Genomic DNA, 20811 nt, shown 5'->3' on the forward strand with positions numbered 1-20811 from the left:
TGGGCAAACAAGAAAAAAGAAAGTTCCCTGCAAAGGCGCTCCGAGTGAGGGACTGCATGGCCCAACTGCCAGCAAACTTTGGAGCGAAGCTGTCCAGTGGCAGGCACACAGACGTGTGACCACGCGTGCACACGCTTAGTGGCCCATGCTGTGTTATGCATGCACACACACAGCTGAGTGATAATTACAGCCCCACGCATGAGTGCTCCACACACGCACACGTGCATGTGAGGAACACAGCACTCCGGTCTACCATCCAGACTTTTGGAGATCAGGCAGTCTACAACTCCTTTTATGACCATCTGACAGCAGTCTGTGTCATCTACGTACATACGCTCTGGATGTGAGCTGACAGGTGTGGATGAGGCAGTCTGTGCTCCGACACTACAGACCACGCCTCTTTTCCACCCGACTGCATCGGATTATGGGAATATTTGTCATATCGTGCATGCTTCCGGCACATTCTTGCTATGTGTGACGTGGGCTTCACTCTTAATTAACCCCTGAATCCTGGTCAAGCTCTGGATAATCAATAAAAATGCTATGTATGATTTCTTCCTCTTATGTTAACCAAATGTCCCATGTGCTGAAAACTGTTTCTGATCATAAATGCAATAAGAGCGACTGGGGTGTTTTTCTGGATTCTGCATCCACTCTGTTAGTTCTGTGGCACCAAATAATATGTGAAAGATAAACTCAGTTTGTTTTCTGTTTCAGTTGATGAGGCTGAAACACGGCAGCCTCAGATACTTTCTATAAGAGGTTGCTGGTGTATAAACAATATTTTACACAAAGAATGACTGGCTTTACATATTTATAGGACTTCACCTACAGCATTCTCTTTATGTGTATTAAAGCCAACAACTTCATGTTATTAGATAAATCATTTGACTCTTTTTACATGAAGGAACTTTGGTGATCTCCCCCAGGGTTTGTTAGATTGTTTTTTCTTTGGTTGGAGTTTTTTGGGGGCATGGGGGGGGGGATTTCATGAACAATTTCTGGATTTTCATGTGTTCTGTTGTGTGGGCCGCTGAAGAGGTACTGCTGGCCCACTACCACCAGAGGGCGCCCTGCTTGGAGTGCGGGCTCCAAGCACAAGAGGGCGCCAGACCCAGAGGAGGTGACAGCTGTCACTCATTACTCCAGCTGTCACTCATCTACACCACCATATAAGCCGGACTGCAACTCCACCTCCCCGCCGAGAAATCGACTACCAGTACTAAGGTAATTTCTCTGCTGACTGACACATTGTGTAACCAACTGAACTTCTGTTGCAGCCGTTTTCCTGAAGTGTTTCCTTGTCTGGAGGATTGGCGTTTTGGTGTGACAGTGACGGCTTCACCTCGCACCCCGTCCCAGACAAGTGGTTGATCAGGAGCTGCACGAGTGTGTGTGATTTGGAGGTGGAGGTGCTCCCTCCTAACGGTGTCTGGACTGTTAATTACTGAGTGTGCGGACTCACACTCACACATTATCTTTCTGTTTTCTGCCAGCAGTACCAGGGTCGACAGCCGAAGACAGAGGCCACCTGGGGACTCGGGACTTGGCGGCTCCGGTGTTCTTCAGGCCGTTGGTGGTGGAGGCCGTGTGGGACGCGGCTTCTCTCTCGTCGGGCGTCTTCTATCTTCGAGCCTGCCCACACATCACCTGGTGTTTATTGACTGTGAACATTAAGACACGTTTCGTTGTGTAATATCACAACATTAAATTGTTACCTTTTGGCTTACTCATTGTCCGTTCATTTGCGCCCCCTGTTGTGGGTCCGTGCTACGACACCTTCCCAACAGGATTTCTCGGCCATCGTCATGGACTCCGAGGGGCGTCAACTCCAGCTTGAACGGCCAATGGAAGAGCCGGGAGCGCAGGCGTCAGCGGGAGGCGGGTTGAGTGAGCTGCAGCAGATCTTAACCGCCTTCAAGGCCCGGTTAGTATTTGTGACCGAGCAGATTGTCCTCCTTAATCGGAGGGTGGAGGCTCTCACCGCCAGGGTGGAAGCGCGCGATCAGGGCGCTGCTGCAGCCACTCCTCTGGCTGGTCCTGGGCCCGTATTAGACGTTCCACTGGTCGTTCAACGAACCCCCCCACCGTCCCCTGAAGCATACATAAGCCCTCCGGAACCGTACGGGGGCTGTGTCGAGACGTGCGCGGACTTCCTCATGCAGTGTTCGCTCGTCTTTTCACAGCGCCCCGTCATGTACGCATCAGACGCTAGCCGGGTGGCTTATGTTATTAATTTGCTTCGAGGAAAGGCACGCGCATGGGCTACGGCGCTTTGGGAGCAGAATTCACGGCTCCTAACGTCTTATACTGGGTTCGTACGGGAATTCAAACAAGTGTTTGATCATCCCAACAGAGGCGAGACCGCTTCGAACGTGCTGCTGTCGATGAGACAGGGGCGCCGTAGCGCAGCCGAGTATGCAGTCGACTTCCGCATCGCGGCAGCGAGGTCCGGCTGGAATAACGTTGCGCTCCGCGCCGCCTTTGTAAATGGACTGTCCCCGGTCCTTAAGGAGCACCTACTGGCCAAGGATGAACCGCGGGAATTCGACGGGCTGATCGATTTGGTTATACGCTTAGACAACCGTTTAAATGAGCATCGTCGGGAGCAGGCCGGGGGGCGTGACCGGGCACGAGCCGTCCCTCCCCCTTCCGGTTCCGACAAGGTGACGTCGTCCCCACGCTTCACTGCCAGAGAGCTCCGTGTGGCTACGGCTCCCCCTGCTGAGGAGGCTAGGGACACGAGCAGGGCCAAATTAAGATCAAAAATCAGACAAAGGAGGCTGGCCCGCGGGGAGTGTTTTGTCTGCGGCTCTTGCGAGCACATGCAGAAGGACTGCCCTAAAACGGTCAATCTACAACGCCCGTCCTTAGAAACTGGGCTAAGGGTGGGTCATAACACGCACGCGGGAAAACCCCGCAAATCTGCACGAATCCCAGTAACAATCCTTTGTGGGGATTTAACCCTTCATGCCCCAGCACTGATAGACACAGGGTCTGAAGGGAATCTGCTGGACAGCAGATGGGTAAAGGAAGTAGGGCTCCCTCTGGTGGCTCTGCCGGCACCATTGCAGGTGCGAGCACTAGATGGCACCCTGCTTCCATTAATCACACATCAGACACAACCAGTGACTTTGGTTGTGTCTGGGAATCACAGGGAGGAGATAGTGTTCCATGTAACACCTTCTACCTCCCGAGTGATTTTGGGCTTTCCATGGATGGTGAAGCACAATCCCCGGATTGATTGGCCGTCTGGGGTTGTGATGCAGTGGAGCGAAACCTGCCACCGGGAGTGCTTAGGATCCTCGGTTCCTCCCGGCACCACGGCTAATGAGGAGGTCAAAGTTCCCCCCAATCTATCGGCGGTGCCAAGGGAGTACCACGATCTTGCTGACGTTTTCAACAAAGATCTGGCACTCACTCTTCCCCCGCACCGACCGTATGATTGTGCCATCGATTTGGTCCCGGGCGCTGAGTACCCGTCCAGTAGGTTGTACAACCTCTCACGTCCGGAACGCGAATCAATGGAGACCTACATCCGGGACTCCTTAGCTGCCGGGCTGATCCGGAACTCCACCTCCCCGATGGGTGCTGGTTTCTTTTTTGTGGGCAAGAAAGACGGCGGACTCCGTCCATGCATTGATTACAGAGGGCTGAACGAGATCACGGTTCGCAACCGATACCCGTTACCTCTGTTGGATTCAGTGTTCACGCCCCTGCATGGAGCCCAAATTTTCACAAAATTGGATCTTAGAAACGCCTACCACCTGGTTCGGGTCCGGAAGGGAGACGAATGGAAGACGGCATTCAACACCCCGTTAGGTCATTTTGAGTACCTGGTCATGCCGTTCGGCCTCACTAACGCCCCCGCGACGTTCCACGCTTTGGTAAATGACGTCTTGCGGGACTTCCTGCATCGGTTCGTCTTCGTATATCTGGACGATATACTCATCTTTTCCCCGGACCCTGAGACCCATGTCCAGCATGTACGTCAGGTCCTACAGCGGTTGTTGGAGAACCGGCTGTTTGTGAAGGGCGAGAAGTGCGAGTTCCACCGCACTTCTTTGTCCTTCCTGGGGTTCATCATCTCCTCCAACTCCGTCGCCCCTGATCCGGCTAAGGTTGCGGCGGTGAGAGATTGGCCCCAACCGATAAGCCGCAGGAAACTACAGCAGTTCCTAGGCTTTGCAAATTTCTACAGGAGGTTTATTAAAGGTTACAGTCAGGTAGTTAGCCCCCTGACTGCCCTGACCTCCACCAAGGTCCCCTTCGCCTGGTCGGATCGGTGCGAAGCCGCGTTCCCCCTGTTGTGGGTCCGTGCTACGACACCTTCCCAACATGTTCATGGTTATCAGCTTCAAAAAAATTCTGCCAAAATTTAAACTTGTGTTTAACTTGTGAGATATAATGGACAAATAGCACAATGTCAACTAAGTTGAATGGAAGATTTAAAAAAAAAAATATATATATATATATAAATCCTATGATTATAAAATGTATGTCACGGATGTATAAAATTTTTTCCACAAAAAAAAAAAGAAGCAGCATAGTTTCATATAAAATTGCCTATTTAATGATCATTTCCCACCATTAAGACCTCAGCCATAAAAACCGTAAAGTAAGACACTGGCATTGTATTAAACATATAAACAGCAAGTGAATCCTTTCATAATGTAGTACAGTAAGAACCTGATCATTTTATACATCTTGGAAATATCCATTTCCTTGTGTTTTAAGGCATAAAGTCATTATGCACAGATATAAGTTTTAACAAGTGATACACAAACTGATAGCGGTTTTAAAATGCAAACTGTCCTCAGCTCCCACACTCAGTAAGTTCTTTGTACATTTGTAGAGGTGGGTGAACAAAATGTGTAAGAATAAAATACATTACGTGACTGTTGAAATATACGTGCTGTCTAGAAAGTGACAAATCAAGTAACCTTGTCTGTCTGGAACTATATATACACATTTCACAAATTATGCCATTTTTAAAACCTTTTTGTTGTTGTTTTCATGGTCCTTAAATATTGAACTGAGGTATTAAAAAATTAAAAAACCCATAATACTGCTGTGTAAGTCAGTCAATCATAAGCAGGCCACTTTGAACCCATTTCTGAAATTCATTCTCATCTTTTACCACTTTACATGAAGCACAAGGTCAACTGCATCCATTAAGTACAACTTTTAAGACGTTTTAAAGCAACTTATACCCCATTTAAAAGACACCACTTACTGTTTCTGTAAATTTACATCAAAACAACTTTTGTGAATGTAACTCATTTTCCAATAATTTAATATCAAAGTAAACAAGTCTTTTTCCTGAAAACTGTGAAACATACAGCTTAGAAAAGTTCAGTCTTAAGATAAATCACTTTTTAAGTGTCTCCAGCATTTACGCAAAAACAATGGCCATACATTTTCTGTACACATATCTTGAAATTTCATCCCATGAAAGCAAATGTGAGGATTTTCTACTTCATCAGGTGAAGAGATCTCAGTGTAAAGGTTTCATCTGTCTGTTTGAAGGATTTCATGTCCCTTTAGGGTTTCCTTTTTCAGTCTTCTTGATGAGCATCTTCTGCTAGATTCCACTGAAGTTTATGCACAAATCAAAAAGGAGACATATTCTGGATAAATGGATTGAAATTGAGAAACATACCAGAAGGACAGGCCAGTTTCGCATAGTCTCACTCGTACGAAATGTTGCATGACAGACCATCGGCAATCACGGCATGTTAAAGTCTGTTTGCCACATGAAAAATTGAGTGTCTTTCTTACTTTCAGCATCTTTGTCTTCCAGTCAGGCAGCATTACCGTTATGATACACATGGGTTCTGATGAGTCCAACAGGAAAGAACAATAATCGAGCAACACTTACAAAGTAGTGTAGATGTAGACAAAGATGATCACTAACAAGTTGAGTATGGTCCCAACGATGCCCAACATGGCCAAGATGGTCTCCTCCTTACTTTCCTTGTCTTGAGTTCCCTTTTCCTCATCACTGTAGACAGTATTTACCATTTTCCCTGGAAAAGCCTGCAGTTTTTTTCTCAGACCAGTCTGGAATGGGCAGATAAGGGGGAGGGGACACAAGTCCTGTATTAGTGACTGTAAATAATTTTCCTTTGATGGACTTCTTTGTGCGAAGTATGATGCACAGCAATAATGGAAAACAAGAACACACACACACACACACGTCTTCAACTGCTTAGTCCATTTAAGGGTCGCGGTGGGTGGAGCCTATCCCAGCAGTCATAGAGCGCGAGGCGGGGTACACACAGGACAGGAGGCCAGTCTGTCACAGGGCCACATATAGACAAACAAACACAGACACACCCACATGCACATCTACGGACAATTTAAAGATTCCAATTCACCTAACCCGCATGTTTTTGGATGTGGGAGGAAACTGGAGCACCCAGAGGAAACCCACGCAAACACAGGGAGAACATGCAAACTTGACACAGAAAGGCCACAGGTGGGAATTGAACACATGGCCTTCTCGCTGTGAGGCAACAGTGCTAACCACTAAGCCACCATGCTGCCTGGAAAACAAGAACAAACAAACAAACAACAACAAAAAAAAAAAACTAACAGGAAATGCGATGTCAGTGAGACCTAATCAATAAAACAATTGAGGGATGTGTGTATTTTTCTCCTTTGATCACAATACTACAGAATGCAGTATAATTTTATGAACTATATAAAATAAGTAAACGGTTGCATTCCAGTGTGAAAACTGTACACCGCGTTGTGACTGATAAAACTCTTTATAAGGATGGAAGCAGCCATGCTTAAAGGAAAAAACAAGTGTTGAATTATGACCTGTAATTTAAAAATTCTCATGCCCCAATTGAATCAAAACTAAGTAGCTTTCTTTTGAATCAAAAATCAAGTATTTTGCCTTTGAATATTTGCAACTGCCTTCTACAGAATAAGAACTTTATTAATCCTGAAGGAAACGGTTTTGCTAGAGTGCCGAATCAGTAACAGTTAAGTTTTTTTTTTATAGTGAAAACAGAACATGTTTATGCAAATGACTGAAGACACTTGCACAAGATGTTGACAGTATTGCACATAGCGCTGAGCAATAATATTACATGTTTATCTGAAATGTTTCAGTTACACGACAGTGTATGGCTTTCATTCTGCAACGCCGCATCATAAGCTTACGCTGCAAACAGGTGCTGGCCAACGTCTCCAAACCGTAAGGCCAACAGGGAGAAACAGTTTATGAAACAAACCACGTGGAAGATACACACTTGACTTAAAAATTGACAGGTTCACTTAATTGCTGTTTGTTTCAATGTAAAATGGACTTTTGCTGATCAACACACATGTAAATGGAATATTTGGCTATAATATTCCTGATTGATGTACATTTATCTACAATCTGCATAATTAAAAAAAATCACAACTAGGTAGCACCTACTACATAATATTTCTTTGAATGCAGTTCATAAATAAAGGTGTATTTAACCGAGTACTACATGAGCAGTACCTCTGTTTCAAAATGCTTTTAGCTTGGCAAGTACTGAATGCTACAGTCTACGGTGATCCACGTACCAAAGTTGTAACTTTGAAGAAAAAATTATTTGTGAAATTTTAAAAGCATTTTTTTTTTTAAACTAGAATTTACAATACTTGTACAAACACACTGTATCAAAGAACCATGTACAGAGCATGTACTCTAGAATACACTAAAAACAGTGCTTCCAGTCCTAGTAAAGAAGTAAAAAAATTTTTTTGTACTAGTTCAAAACATGCTCATGTCAGGGTGAGGTTCAAGAATGGAGCTCAACTGGAGTACATGGACACATAGGCTTCTGCAGATGACATAACGTATTTCTTCAGAGTGCAGACATGACTTCAAATCAGGAAACAAAAACACATGGCAGACAGCACAAAGCAGAATTGATTGGGCTTGAAAATCAGACAGGAATCAAATATTTAGCTAAAGAAAAAGAAGTAAAGGGGGGGACACAAAAATACACTTAACAACAGACAAACAGACTGCTTAGGGGGAACAAAGACAGATATGCATGTGATGATGAAGCCAGAACTCAGAGCAGGTGTGTGATTGTCAATGAAGCTCAGGTGTGAAAGGCAGCACGCCCTCAAACACAAAGGAAACACCACAACAGTGTTCACAAGGAAAAACCTGATGGATGCACCTGGGGAAGCCTCACAGTTAAATAATTTCATGGTTGAGAGTTACGTAAACCACTTATCATCAGCATACATGATTTTCCTCCAGCTTTTGTTGGTGGTACAAACCAAACCAACAGTTTATTTTTCACTGTTCTCATCACAACAATTACAAGTTTACATGTGTAAAAACATCGACACGCGAACTTTCATTCTAAAATTGGAAGAACACTATTCCACAGATCTTTTTCTTATGAGATTTATTTTAAGCAGCCTCATTTCATGCAGCTTGTGTCTAATTTATATTAAACATAGAGGCAGTATTATCATGTGAACATTAATGACAGACCGTTGTAACGGCTGTTTTGTTGATTTCTCTGTGTTGTCATCATCGTAACACTAGTTACAACCCAGTACATCTAAAAGCAGACATTTGCTCTCTTGCTGACTGACGTGCAGGACATCAGAGGAATGGCTTAGAATGCTCTTTGAGGCACACTAAGTGAATAAAAGACAGCAGCTATTCCTGCAATAGACACTCTTCATCTGTGCAATTTCTACAGCCGTGGGACGGCTGCGATAACACACGTGAAATTCTGTGTGTGAGATTATATGCTTTTTTTCCATGATGTGCGTATTGATTTGTGCAGCCACGGGTGGAGTATAAAAAAAAAGAGCTGTATGTTTTTCCCCACAGGTGCAGCAGCTTGTGCAAGTTTGCATCCAAACACCTCTCAGGAGAGGCGCGCTCCTTTTGCAGGTCAGTGGGTTTTACATGCAAACTAGTAGCTACAGCAAAGCATGTGAGCTAATGCCTACTAAATTTAAACCTTCTAAGAGGACTGTTCTCTTTGTAAAATGCTTCAGTAGAAGATAAACCATAGATTTTGCACTTAAAACAAAAGTTTAAACAAAATCCTGACTTACAGCTGCCTAAGGGCCCTGTCCCACTGGTGTTTAGGAGGATTTGCGCATGAAATGAGGAGACAAAAGCTGAGCGTCCGCAACAAAGGTGAGCGGAAATGATAAATGTCCCGGGGTGGATCAGCGAATACATGAGGAAGAAAAGCGGATATAACAGGGAACAGAAGCGAAGGCGACCGCGGAGGCGCCCACATGAGGGGCACAGCAGCCGTGATGCACTCGCCTCATCTGTGCCCACTCTGTCTGCATGCACGACATACCATTTGCGACCGTGATGTGGCCGTGCTGGGCACGCGTCATATCTGTTTTGCATGCTGCTGTCCCGGTCCGCCGCCAAGCCGCGCCAACCCGTCGGTTGCAGATATCAGCGGATGACAGGGGATATGCGGCGTGTTGGTTGTGTATGTCCTGTGTATGTCTTCAGTATGTGTTCAGGCAGTGATGCGGATCTCATCCGCAGCAGGATTTCTGAGCCGCTCAAAAATCCTGGCTGCGGACATGCATGCTCTGCGGATGATCACGGACGTGTTCGGATGGCGGCCGACTCATACAGGAATGTTACACGGTTATTGCAGTTGTTTGGCGGATGTGGGCCACTTTTGTGCACATTCCATCCCCAAATCCTCCTAAACGCCAGTGGGACAGGGCCCTAACTTTGCATACTACTTTATGTTGCAAATGTCAGAAAACATGATTGAAGTGTATTTTAATGTTACAACATTGGTGTTCAATTGTACTTGTGAACTCTATCAGATAGCGTTCTCAGTGTCATGCCATTTTAGACATGTTTTCAATAAGTCACCATGCTCTGAATGTATAAAGATTTTATGTAGTTTCACCATATACACAAAGGCAAAAATGTGCACATTGTCTGCTTTTATTTTCAATCATTGTGAAATGGTATGTACATACATGAGCCTGCTTTCACTTCCATTATTAGCCATGAATGGATGTAGATGCACCCCTAATTAATCATATGCATATTAAAAAAAGAACCTTTTGGAAAAAAATCAGGTTGACTTTGTCCGGTAATGTTGTTTTATTTGAAAGTACCTGGAATCCCTTTCTGTCCTGTGTTAACACTACAGGCTGTCAGATCATTTTGAACTGAGCACTACTGTTGCCTCACAGCAAGACCCGTGTTTGCGTGGGTTCCCTCAGGGTGCTCCAGCTTTCTCCTACATCCAAAGCCATGCAGGTTAGGTGGTGTCCTGTCCAGGGTGTACCCCACCTCACACTCTATGACTTCTGGGATAGGCTGCAGTGACCCCATGTGACCCTTAATTGGAGTAAGTAGGTATAGAAAATGTTCCATGACTCGTTGAATGGAACATTCCATCTTTCATCTCATGAAATTTTCGTACCATTGCACTCATAAACTTTCATTATATATATATATATATATATATATATATATATATATATATATATATATATATATATATAAGTGTTCAGAATAATAGTAGTGCTATGTGACTAAAAAGGTTAATCCAGGTTTTGAGTATATTTCTTATTGTTACATGGGAAACAAGGTACCAGTAGATTCAGTAGATTCTCACAAATCCAACAAGACCAAGCATTCATGATATTCACACTCTTAAGGCTATGAAATTGGGCTATTAGTAAAAAAAAAAAAGTAGAAAAGGGGGTGTTCACAATAATAGTAGTGTGGCATTCAGTCAGTGAGTTCGTCAATTTTGTGGAACAAACACGTGTGAATCAGGTGTCCCCTATTTAAGGATGAAGCCAGCACCTGTTGAACATGCTTTTCTCTTTGAAAGCCTGAGGAAAATGGGACGTTCAAGACATTGTTCAGAAGAACAGCGTAGTTTGATTAAAAAGTTGATAGGAGAGGGGGAAACTTATACGCAGGTGCAAAAAATTATAGGCTGTTCATCTACAATGATCTCCAATGCTTTAAAATGGACAAAAAAACCAGAGACGCGTGGAAGAAAATGGAAAACAACCATCAAAATGGATAGAAGAATAACCAGAATGGCAAAGGCTTACCCATTGATCAGCTCCGGGATGATCAAAGACAGTCTGGAGTTACCTGTAAGTGCTATGACAGTTAGAAGACGCCTGTGTGAAGCTAATTTATTTGCAAGAATCCCCCACAAAGTCCCTCTGTTAAATAAAAGACGTGCAGAAGAGGTTACAATTTGCCAAAGAACACATCAACTGGTCTAAAGAGAAATGGAGGAATATTTGATGGACTGATGAGAGTAAAATTGTTCTTTTTGGGTCCAAGGGCCGCAGACAGTTTGTGAGACGATTTTTTTACTAATAGCCCAATTTCATAGCCTTAAGAGTGTACATATCATGAATGCTTGGTCTTGTTGGACTTAATCTTTTTAGTCACATAGCACTACTATTATTCTGAACACCATGCCCGTATATAGAGGGGGTTCAGGGGGTTCAATCGAACCTCCCCCCCCCCCCCCCCCGAGAATTCTGCTGATTTTTTTCTGATCTGGATATCAACGTTATGTATTTTCTTTTCATTGATAATAAGCAACAAGCACTAACTGTTACACAGCTATTATCCCACACCCTCAAGTTTCAATTTCCTCTGCCAGAGTAATCCCTTAAGTGATGAAAGGGGAAACTGCTAGATAAACTTTTCCCATGGGGGTTTAGAATTTTTGCTCCCTGGTCCCTATCCTCCTCTGATATCAAACAGATTAGTAGGCTTGTAAATACCCATGTAGACACACAATTACACTTGTCTGGTTTGTAAAAACATGTTTGTATGTATAAGCTGAGAAATAAAGGGAGCTTCTCCTTCCTGTTGCAAATACTGTAAAGGTGCAAATATCAGCGTGGGATTTTTTATGCGAATTTCACGAGTTAAACAAGGTCGCCAAATTAAATACCGCTATTTTAATACATAATGTACATATACGTATATATTCATAATGTAAACGCGAATATTAATACCGCTAAATACAAGGTCTGTTAGAAAACTATCCGACCTTTTTATTTTTTGCAAAAACTATATGGATTTTAATCATGTGCGCTTGCATCAGCCAAGCTTGAACCTTCGTGCACATGCGTGAGTTTTTTCACGCCTGTCGGTTGCGTCATTCGCAACCGACAGGCAGGTATAAAGTTTGCATTAATGTTATCTTGGTTCTTCCTGGGTGGTTCTTATGGCAATTGATCCAATCCCAAGCAAGGACTATTTGTATATAAAAATGTATTTCCTAAAATGATACATTTTGGGTTTCAAATGGAATTTATGTGGCTTTTACCCCTCGAAATCCTCAAAAAGCTTCTGCTTCGGGGGCTTCGCCCCCCATGAGGGTGTTGCCCCTCGACCCCACCGGGGGCCCTGTGGCCCACTGGACCCCCAACTCAAGGATTTGAACCCACCCCCCTTTCACATTCCTATATACGGCCCTGGAACACTACTGTGTGTGTGTATATATATATATATATATATATATATATATATATATATATATATATATATATATATATATATATATATATATGTGTGTGTGTGTGTGTGTGTGGCTTGCTAGCTAGGCTCCTATCTGCTATAAAATTGCACACTGCAGAAGAAGAAAAAATGCCACTATTGAAAATTATGGTTAAGATAGTCTAAGCATGAATGCATAATTATTTACAAATACATGGTGAAACTTAAACAGGTTGAAAACAAACAGTTTTCAACCTGTTTAAAAATGGCCAAAGACGCTTTTTAAAGAACTTTTGACAGGCAAATGCTCACTGGGATCTGTCAGTGATGGGTCAGAGGCCTATAGACACTCCCCTTTATGTTTACTGGCCTGGGCCACCCTGCCACAAAAAAAATTTTGTGAGTAGACTCCCTCATGGAGGCTACCACTTTGTAGTGCCATGTTGATACAGTAGCCCAGAAGGGACATATATACTCTGTCTTTTGCATTGCACATTGTGCTCTAAAGACTCAAGAATAAAGAAGACTGAGTGGTTGTTCTCCTATGTCTACTGGTTGTTGGTGCAGGTTAACAATTTCAATTCAATTTATTTAATTTATATAGCGCCAAATCACAACAAAGCTGCCTCAAGGCGCTTAACGTGAGTAAGATCTAACCTTACCAACCCCTAGACAAGCAAGTGGTAAGGAAAAAAAGTCCTCTGACTGAAGAAACCTCAACTGCTTAGGCCAATCTAACACTTACAGGGTTTTTACAAAGTTTTACAAAGATGAAGAAACAGAAAACAGGAAATCAAAGCAAAAAAAAAAAAGTGCAATTGTTGAGATGACCGTGCAAGCATTTTCATCACAGGCAGGGGGTCATCCAGCACCCTGGGGTGCAGGTATGATGTAACAAGTATGAGAACCTTTATTTTTGTTTTGTTGGGGTTTTTTTTTGTTGTTGTTGTTTGTTTGTTTGTTTTTTTTGTTTTTTTTGCTTATCACAAGAGAAGGCAAGGGAGCAAGAATCCCTCTCGCTAAAAAGCAAAAAGGCGAAGTGAATCAAAATTGATAAAAGTGACAACATAATGCAATCTGTAACTTCACCACTAGATGACACTAAATCTTACACACTGTAGCTTTAAATAAAAATAGTTCAGACTTATTTGCAGTAGCTTTTGTTTTGCATTGTGCTGAATCAATCTGTAAAATGTATTTTTTTTTTAATATGGTGACGTCCACTGTCTTAAAATTAAACCGTGATTTAATATGATTGAAATGATATAACTGTTGAAACAGTTCTGCAAAGTGTTCAGAGATATTCACCTTTTCTTTCTCTGACTGAGTTCTTGGCCCAACCCGAGGAATTAGAATCTTGACAGAAATCATCACATGCTTGGAATAATTTATACTAAAAGTGTCGTGTTGTGCAGATGGATTAGATACTACCCACAGTACACAGTATAGCTAATCCTTTATTATGTATAATTAGCTGGTGTTTGGTGCAGGCCTGTTTATAATAATGAGAACAAAATAATTTTATTGAAAGGCTAATGTCCCATGGTGGCTCCGTATAGCAGCAATGTCCAATCTTTGGCGTGCGTTGTTGTACTCTTGACGTACATAAAAACCCACCGGGCTCCGTGCTAAAGTGCGTTCTCTTCCTGTGATCTGTAACAGTGGGCTTTGATTGGCTCTCCTGGGGAGCGCGATAAACACGGCTTCTCTCAATCTGAATAGAGATCTTTGTGTGGCACGCTGGATGCCCCCTCATGCATGAAGGCGGCTGCTTGCTGCCGATATAAACAAGCATTCAGCAAAAACAGATGGGAAAAAAAAAAATAGAGCCCGAGGATGCTGAGGGAGTTTTATAGAGAACGGGTCTGAGCACAGACTAAACCTTGGTGAAGAGGAAATGGTTTGACTGTGGAGGACAGTTATATGTCACAAAGCAAACAACATAGACGCCTTCCAGCTCGTCCTCATCCAACCAGTGCAGCCTGTAAAGTGAACAACCGAGAGCGTTCTGTTTCAAGTGGCAGCCAGAGCCAACATCCAGCAATGAGCCATCATCATTAACCGCCCATAATGACTTTGTCTCTGTTTAAAACACTCAGACTGGACAATGTGACACAAAAAGAACTGTCATAATCTGCAGGAATGACCCCCCCAACCCTATTAGAATATTGATATAGAGCCATAATCTCTCTCAGATTTCCATACACAGATGCTTTCATCAGTACTGGACACAGAAGGTTATGTGCGTAGATGTGGGTTGACAGAAAAAGGGAATCTTGAGTTCATACTGTTGGCAGAAAGGAGAAAAATCCTCCCGTATCACCATTGACGTAAATGAGGTTTTTGCTCAAGAAGACAGGATTTAACTAATGATGGTCACTCCCTTAGGCCCAAGGTGTTTGTGCATTATGTCTCACAATCGTCAGGATGGACTTTATGATCTTTGTGTTGATAGCTCTCACATGACGATTACATCTGGGTACATACGGACGATGCCGTCGCATTGCTGGCCAAAGAGTCATGCTCTAACACACTTCAAGGCTGTTATATACAATAATTGTGGCCACCTGGCCAACAACAGCCATGACAAAAATATGAATCCAGATTCACCACCATTGGAATGAAGGAATGGGAGAAAGCAAAAGCTCTGTCTACAATAGAGGAGAAACCAGTGGATTGCAAAGATCACTTGGAGGGATTTTACAGTCATCCCATTATTTAAAGGTATTATTGGATTTTATATAATAAACAAGAGCAATCCAAGAATTCTGAAGTCCTCCAATCCAGATTCGGATCACCTCCAAAATTTAGTGGAGTCTTTCATGGCCTAATCTGTGGTTCAAATTTGGTGAGAATCTGTTAAGTAGTTTTGAAGTAATCCTTCAAAGCCTATATAAAGAGTAATCTTGATCCATTATCCAGATCTGGATCACCTCCAAAATTGAATGGAATCTTCCATGCCCTAATATCTATCTGTGGTGAAAATTTGGTGAGAATCCATGAAGTAGTTTGTCTTTGACATAATCCTTCAAAGTTTATGGTTAAAGCTTGTGGTTAAAAAAAAAATCAAAATCCGTGCAATAGTTTTGATGTAATCTTGCTAACAGACAGGCAGACAAATGATTTTATTATGTACTTGGCGGACATAATTAAGGTAGGGGTGGTGGCCAAGTGGTTAATGCACTTGGTTTCAATGTGGAAGGTTCCCGGTTCGAATCCCACCCCTACCACATTTCTCCATGTGATGTGGAAGGGCATCCATCAAAACTTGTGCCAATTCAACATGCAGATCCACCTTGGATTTGCTGTGGCGACCCTGAGTACAAAACAAGGGAGCAGCCGAAGGGACTTACTTACTTGGCGGACGTAATTAAACTCAAGTCACCAAATAAGGCTGCACCACAAATGTTGGCACACGTGATAAACCATTTTTACAGGCCAATCAAGCAGTGATTTCCACATAAAATAAATGAGTTGTTGACCATAATAACCAAGTTGATTCTAGATTTCACATACCTGTGCACAGTATAGTAATTTCCATCAGCGTCTCCCTTTTTCACTCGGGGTACCCACAGCAAATCCGAGCTGGATCCTGTGCACTTAGTATCACTTTGTTCATTTTGATGGCACCCAAGTCCTTCACCCAACCACTCACGAAATGGTTGTAAGCTTCTAGAAACTTGTACACGTTCATGTCGTTGTTTGTGTCGGGGATTGTTTTGGTCCACAAGGTAGAATATATCTGTCATGGTATTATCAGGGAGTGTTGTTCTCTTGACCATCCAGTGTTTCTTGGCAGCCTGATAAAGATCAAAATCACCAATAACCTTCAACTTCACAAAACATTATTTTCTGGTAATCTCGTCTAAAGTATGTATATATTTGCATCTCATTTTTGTAGTAGTTTGGCATCCAATAACTGGAAAAAATCTCAAAGCACAAACCCTGAAGAACACAACATGTCTGGTCAATGCAAGTGGTATCTCAGCAAAATGGTGCAACCATGCATGTCACATTTCAATACGTCATTTGGTGGATACTATCTGTTGGTTGGTTTTGGCACTGGTTATGTTTCTGAGATGAGCTGGATGGAGATATAGGTTATTATTTTTATTTATTTATTTATTTATTTATTTATTTTGACATACTGATTTGTAGGTACGGTGAAATGACTGACAGACTTGGAAAAACGCGAAGAAATAAGGTGTGGATGGGAACTCTATAATTATGCCTAAGATTTTTTGCACAGTAGCTGTAAGCGTGATATATGCACATGGCTAAACATCTGCGCATTCAAAATGAGAAGCATCTCCTTACTGAAGGGAGTGTGGTGTTGGTTTGATTCAACACGAGTGTTAACCTTAGAAGCCGACCTCACATCTGGCTCCGTACTCTTAGTAATAATAGAATAATAATAATAATATAACTAATAGAAGCTCACACCCTCAGATCAGTGGAGAGTAAAACCTTTTGCCACTTGAATAATCCTGAGCACGTCGACGGACTTGAGACGGTAATCGACTCTGACAGGCAGATTCGCTTTTGGCTTTTGGCTTTGTTATAAAATGGAGTTAAAGCAAACACGTATGCGTACAAAAAAAATTACAGCAAATGCAGAAATGCACAGTGGAGCTGTAAGGAATGCAGGTGAAGAGATACAAAGAGCGAATGTGTCCAGAGTATTAAAAGGTGATATTTTACAATTCTCTATAAAACTGTCAACGTACCAGTTGTGGTTTTGACCCATTTACCACAAACTGCACCCGCTGCTCTGTGAGTGAGGGCATGGAGACAGATCTATTTTGGATTGTGCAAAAGTTGAATTTATTATTCATCAAAGCCTGCTGAAGCACTGACAATGATATTTCACCGCTGAGAAAAGTTCTAAGATATATAAACTAATGAATATGGAATTTAAAGGGCAGTTGCATTTGCAAATCCTCACAAAACCACGCCTGTGCTGTTTCCACCTGAGGTATAGACGTCTTCCCCTAACAAACTCTTTAGAACAGTGGTTTTGATTGAGCTTGAACTTTAATGCTTCTAAAGAATAAATGTTTCTGTGCAGAATCGTATTAAGTTACACTTGTATTCATTAAATGCTGTCAAAATGAATTTCAACAATCAGAAACCTTTTTAGTTTCTCATTCTTTTATGGCATGAAAGTTGCATGTAAATGTGTTGAGAACATGCACAAAGAACATGTGGAGGATTTGGACTTAGTATAACTAACACAGCTCAATGCATCTCATAGTAACGGAGGAAAAAAATTGATTCAACATTCAGAGTTCATCAGCCACTTTGAGTGGTTATTCAAATTTAATGGAATTGTGAGATTAATGATCTGCAGAAAGACCTACCTTGCAAAGCATCAGGAATAACATAGCATTGGACATTCTGGAGGGGGACGCCTCTCCGTTGCACGCACCCAATTCTGGCTAATAAGATGAAAGTCCACTCCTCTCATCCTTCAGCTGCAGAGGGGATTCAAAGAGGGCTGCCTCGTGTTCTCGGCTGGCCGATTTTAGGGCTCTCGTCGGTCGTGGCACCCCGCAGAGCTCAAGCGTCTCCTCCCCAAATTTCATCTCACTCGTGCCGAAGTTCTTGGTGCCATCACTTTCTCCTCCTCAGTCTTTGGAGAGCAGAAAGTACACTGCCCACCTCCTCTTCGCTCATCTTCTCTCCGTCTCTTTTGTCTTCCTTCCCACCTCGTCCTCTAACTCTCTCCTTCTGAGCGAATGGATGATGTCAAGTTGGAGTTTGTGGGAGAAGCAAGTCTAATATTTCAGTTTTTTTCTGTCTCAAACTTTTTTCTTTAGGCTCACCTGCATAAGGCGTGTTTAACGGTTGTTTTGGCCTTTATTGTTTCATATAAAAATTTGAAAAATGGAGAGACGGAATCCTCTGATGAAGTGATAAAGATCCCCGGCTCTACGTGATGTGTAACCTAACATGCCTTTTAGTGCGCTTTAGTGGCTGAGCGAGAATCCCCATTCAACTGATTCAAGCGCGAACACTGTGTGTGTCTATGAGAGAGACGAGGGAGAGAGAAAGAAAGAGAGACGGGGGAGGCGGAGAGGGAAGAGGGGAGCTGTTGTGGAGCAAGTCGTCGCCTCACACTGATGCTGTCGGGGTTGCTTTCGCTCCACAGGCAAGAGGTATCCCCTGTTTCTCTTCCGCGCATATTAATGCACCATGGTTGCTTGGCAACCAACTCAGGGGAGTCGCACAGAACCAGACGACAAGAAGCATTTGTGACAGAGGCTGAGATGAGGGGTGAGGGTCTTTTGAGGTATTCTTAATTTCATTTTTTTGAGTTGGCTTTGCATGGTTGCAAACGTAACTGAAAATATACCATCAGTTGTATCTACTGGGTCGATGTATTGGGGCGGGGGGTCACAAGGTTGGCTTTTCTACATTCAGAGTGACATTTTATTATTTGGCTGATCCTCACTTTTTCATGTTATACATAAAGGTTTTAGACAGGCATTAACCTACCATCCCTAGTTCTCAAGACCAGGCACCTAAGTGGTTCTATTCTACTCTTTTCTACTCTCCTATTTTACTCTTCCTTTTTAGAAATTTAGATATACCTTTGTATATTGGCATAGTTCCACCTTAGAATTGGAATATAATATAAAAGATATACCTTACTGAATTTTCATAGATACTGAGAAATCGTCCAACACAGTGTGTGCCAATAAGGCATATAATAGTGATTTATTTTATTTTTTTTGGACAGTTGTTTCTTCACTGTGACTTGAAAACTGGCACCACTGATTGTTGGGTACACATACTATGTTTCTTTTGGCTCCTCCCATTTTACTTGGGGTGATCTGGGATGGATCCACATGCAACTTTGGTACAAATTGTACAATAGATGTCTTTTTCCTGACAGAACTCCAATACAGGTGGCCCTGAACTTGGGACCTTCTGCTCAGAAGGCAAGTACACTAAACACATCTGCCACCGTGCCACCTGCAACATGTCATAAAACAAACACTCAAAGAGAACACACCTGCATCAAGTCAAGCCTCTGATGTTGGCCATTACAGCGGCTTCTGCACAGTAACAGAGCAGTAAAAGCATACTAGCGGCGGTGACATGGTGATAGCAGAACCAGGGTCTTGCCACCATTTTAGTATGTCGGCGGCGGCAGCATCCGTCCATCTCGAAAGACGATGGTGTAGCTCCTTTGGTCAGCTGCATTTCCTGGAGTGTTTGTGCAAGCCAATGCGTGAGTGACAATCTCTGTCACATCTGGTGCAGACAAAAAGTGTTGACCGTTGTGCTGGTTGCTGCCGCTCCTTTCGCCTGGCTCTATTTTGGGCGGTGGTGTGTTCCGCGCTTCCTCTAAGATTTACACGCCCTGCCTCACAGTAATGCACCAAGCAGAACGTTCGTCTGCTAGGCTCTCCCACGTCTTGATGTCGATACCACAGTTCTGCATATCACTCTTGCAGGCGTCCTTAAAGCACAGTCTTGGGCGCCCAACCCTCCAAGAGCCTTCTGCCAGTTGGTTGTAGAGGAGGTTCTTTGGAATGCGGCCTGCGTCCATTCGCCTTATATGACCTAGCCATCGAAGGCACCTCTCACACAGCACAGAGTGCATGCTGTCCATGTTGGCACGGTGCAGCACCTCTGTGTTGGGGATCTTGTCTTGCCATGTGATGTGCAGAATGCGACGCAGGCACCTCATATAGAAGCTGTTCAGTTTCCGCTCATGCCTCGCGTAGGTGGTCCACGTCTCGCTGCTGTACAAAAGAGTGCTGAGCACGCAGGCCTGGTAGACGCTCATCTTGGTTTTCACGTTAAGGTTGGAGTTGTTCCAAAGTCATTGCAGTTTTGCCATGACTGCTGCTGCCTCTGATGTTGACTTCTGTGTCGATGGACAGCGTGCTGGAGATAGTGGACCTGAGGTACGTATCTATGGTGTATCCGTTGATGGCAATCCTTGGTGGGAACCCGGTGCCCTGAGCTATAACATTTGTCTTCTTCAGACTGATGGTTAAACCAAACTCCTTGCAGGCATGAGATAGGAGATTGACTAGCTGTTGGAGGCCATCCTCTGTTTGAGCTACCAAGGCTGCATCTTCAGCAAACAGCATCTCATGGATGAGTACTTCTGTGACTTTAGATTTGGCACAAAGGCGAGCGATGTTAAAGCGCTTGCCGTCGGACCTGGTGTAGATGTAGACACTGTCACTGCAGTCTTGGAAACCATACTGGAGGAGCAGGGAGAAGAAGATGCCACACAGTGTCAGAGCGAGGACACAACCTTATTTCACACCACTGCTGACTGGAAAGGCCTC

General features: G+C 43.3%; 1 protein-coding gene and 1 long non-coding RNA gene across 2 annotated transcripts in view; one reads left to right on the forward strand and one right to left on the reverse strand.

Annotated features, from left to right (window-relative positions):
• Window positions 1-20811, forward strand: part of LOC117500875 (DNA polymerase epsilon subunit 2-like) — a 229403-nt gene that overhangs the window by 54313 nt on the left and 154279 nt on the right. The window contains exon 2 of the mRNA XM_034159657.1: window positions 8849-8911. Within this exon, the coding sequence (XP_034015548.1) occupies window positions 8849-8911 (63 nt within the window). The remainder of the gene's footprint in view (window positions 1-8848; window positions 8912-20811) is intronic.
• Window positions 4551-18319, reverse strand: LOC117500879. Its single transcript, XR_004557878.1, has 2 exons — window positions 17860-18319; window positions 4551-6063 (listed from the first exon to the last, which is right to left on the reverse strand). It is a non-coding gene; the product is annotated as an uncharacterized LOC117500879 (long non-coding RNA).

The sequence above is a fragment of the Thalassophryne amazonica genome, chromosome 19 (genome assembly GCF_902500255.1).
Source record: "Thalassophryne amazonica chromosome 19, fThaAma1.1, whole genome shotgun sequence".
NCBI lineage: Eukaryota > Metazoa > Chordata > Actinopteri > Batrachoidiformes > Batrachoididae > Thalassophryne > Thalassophryne amazonica.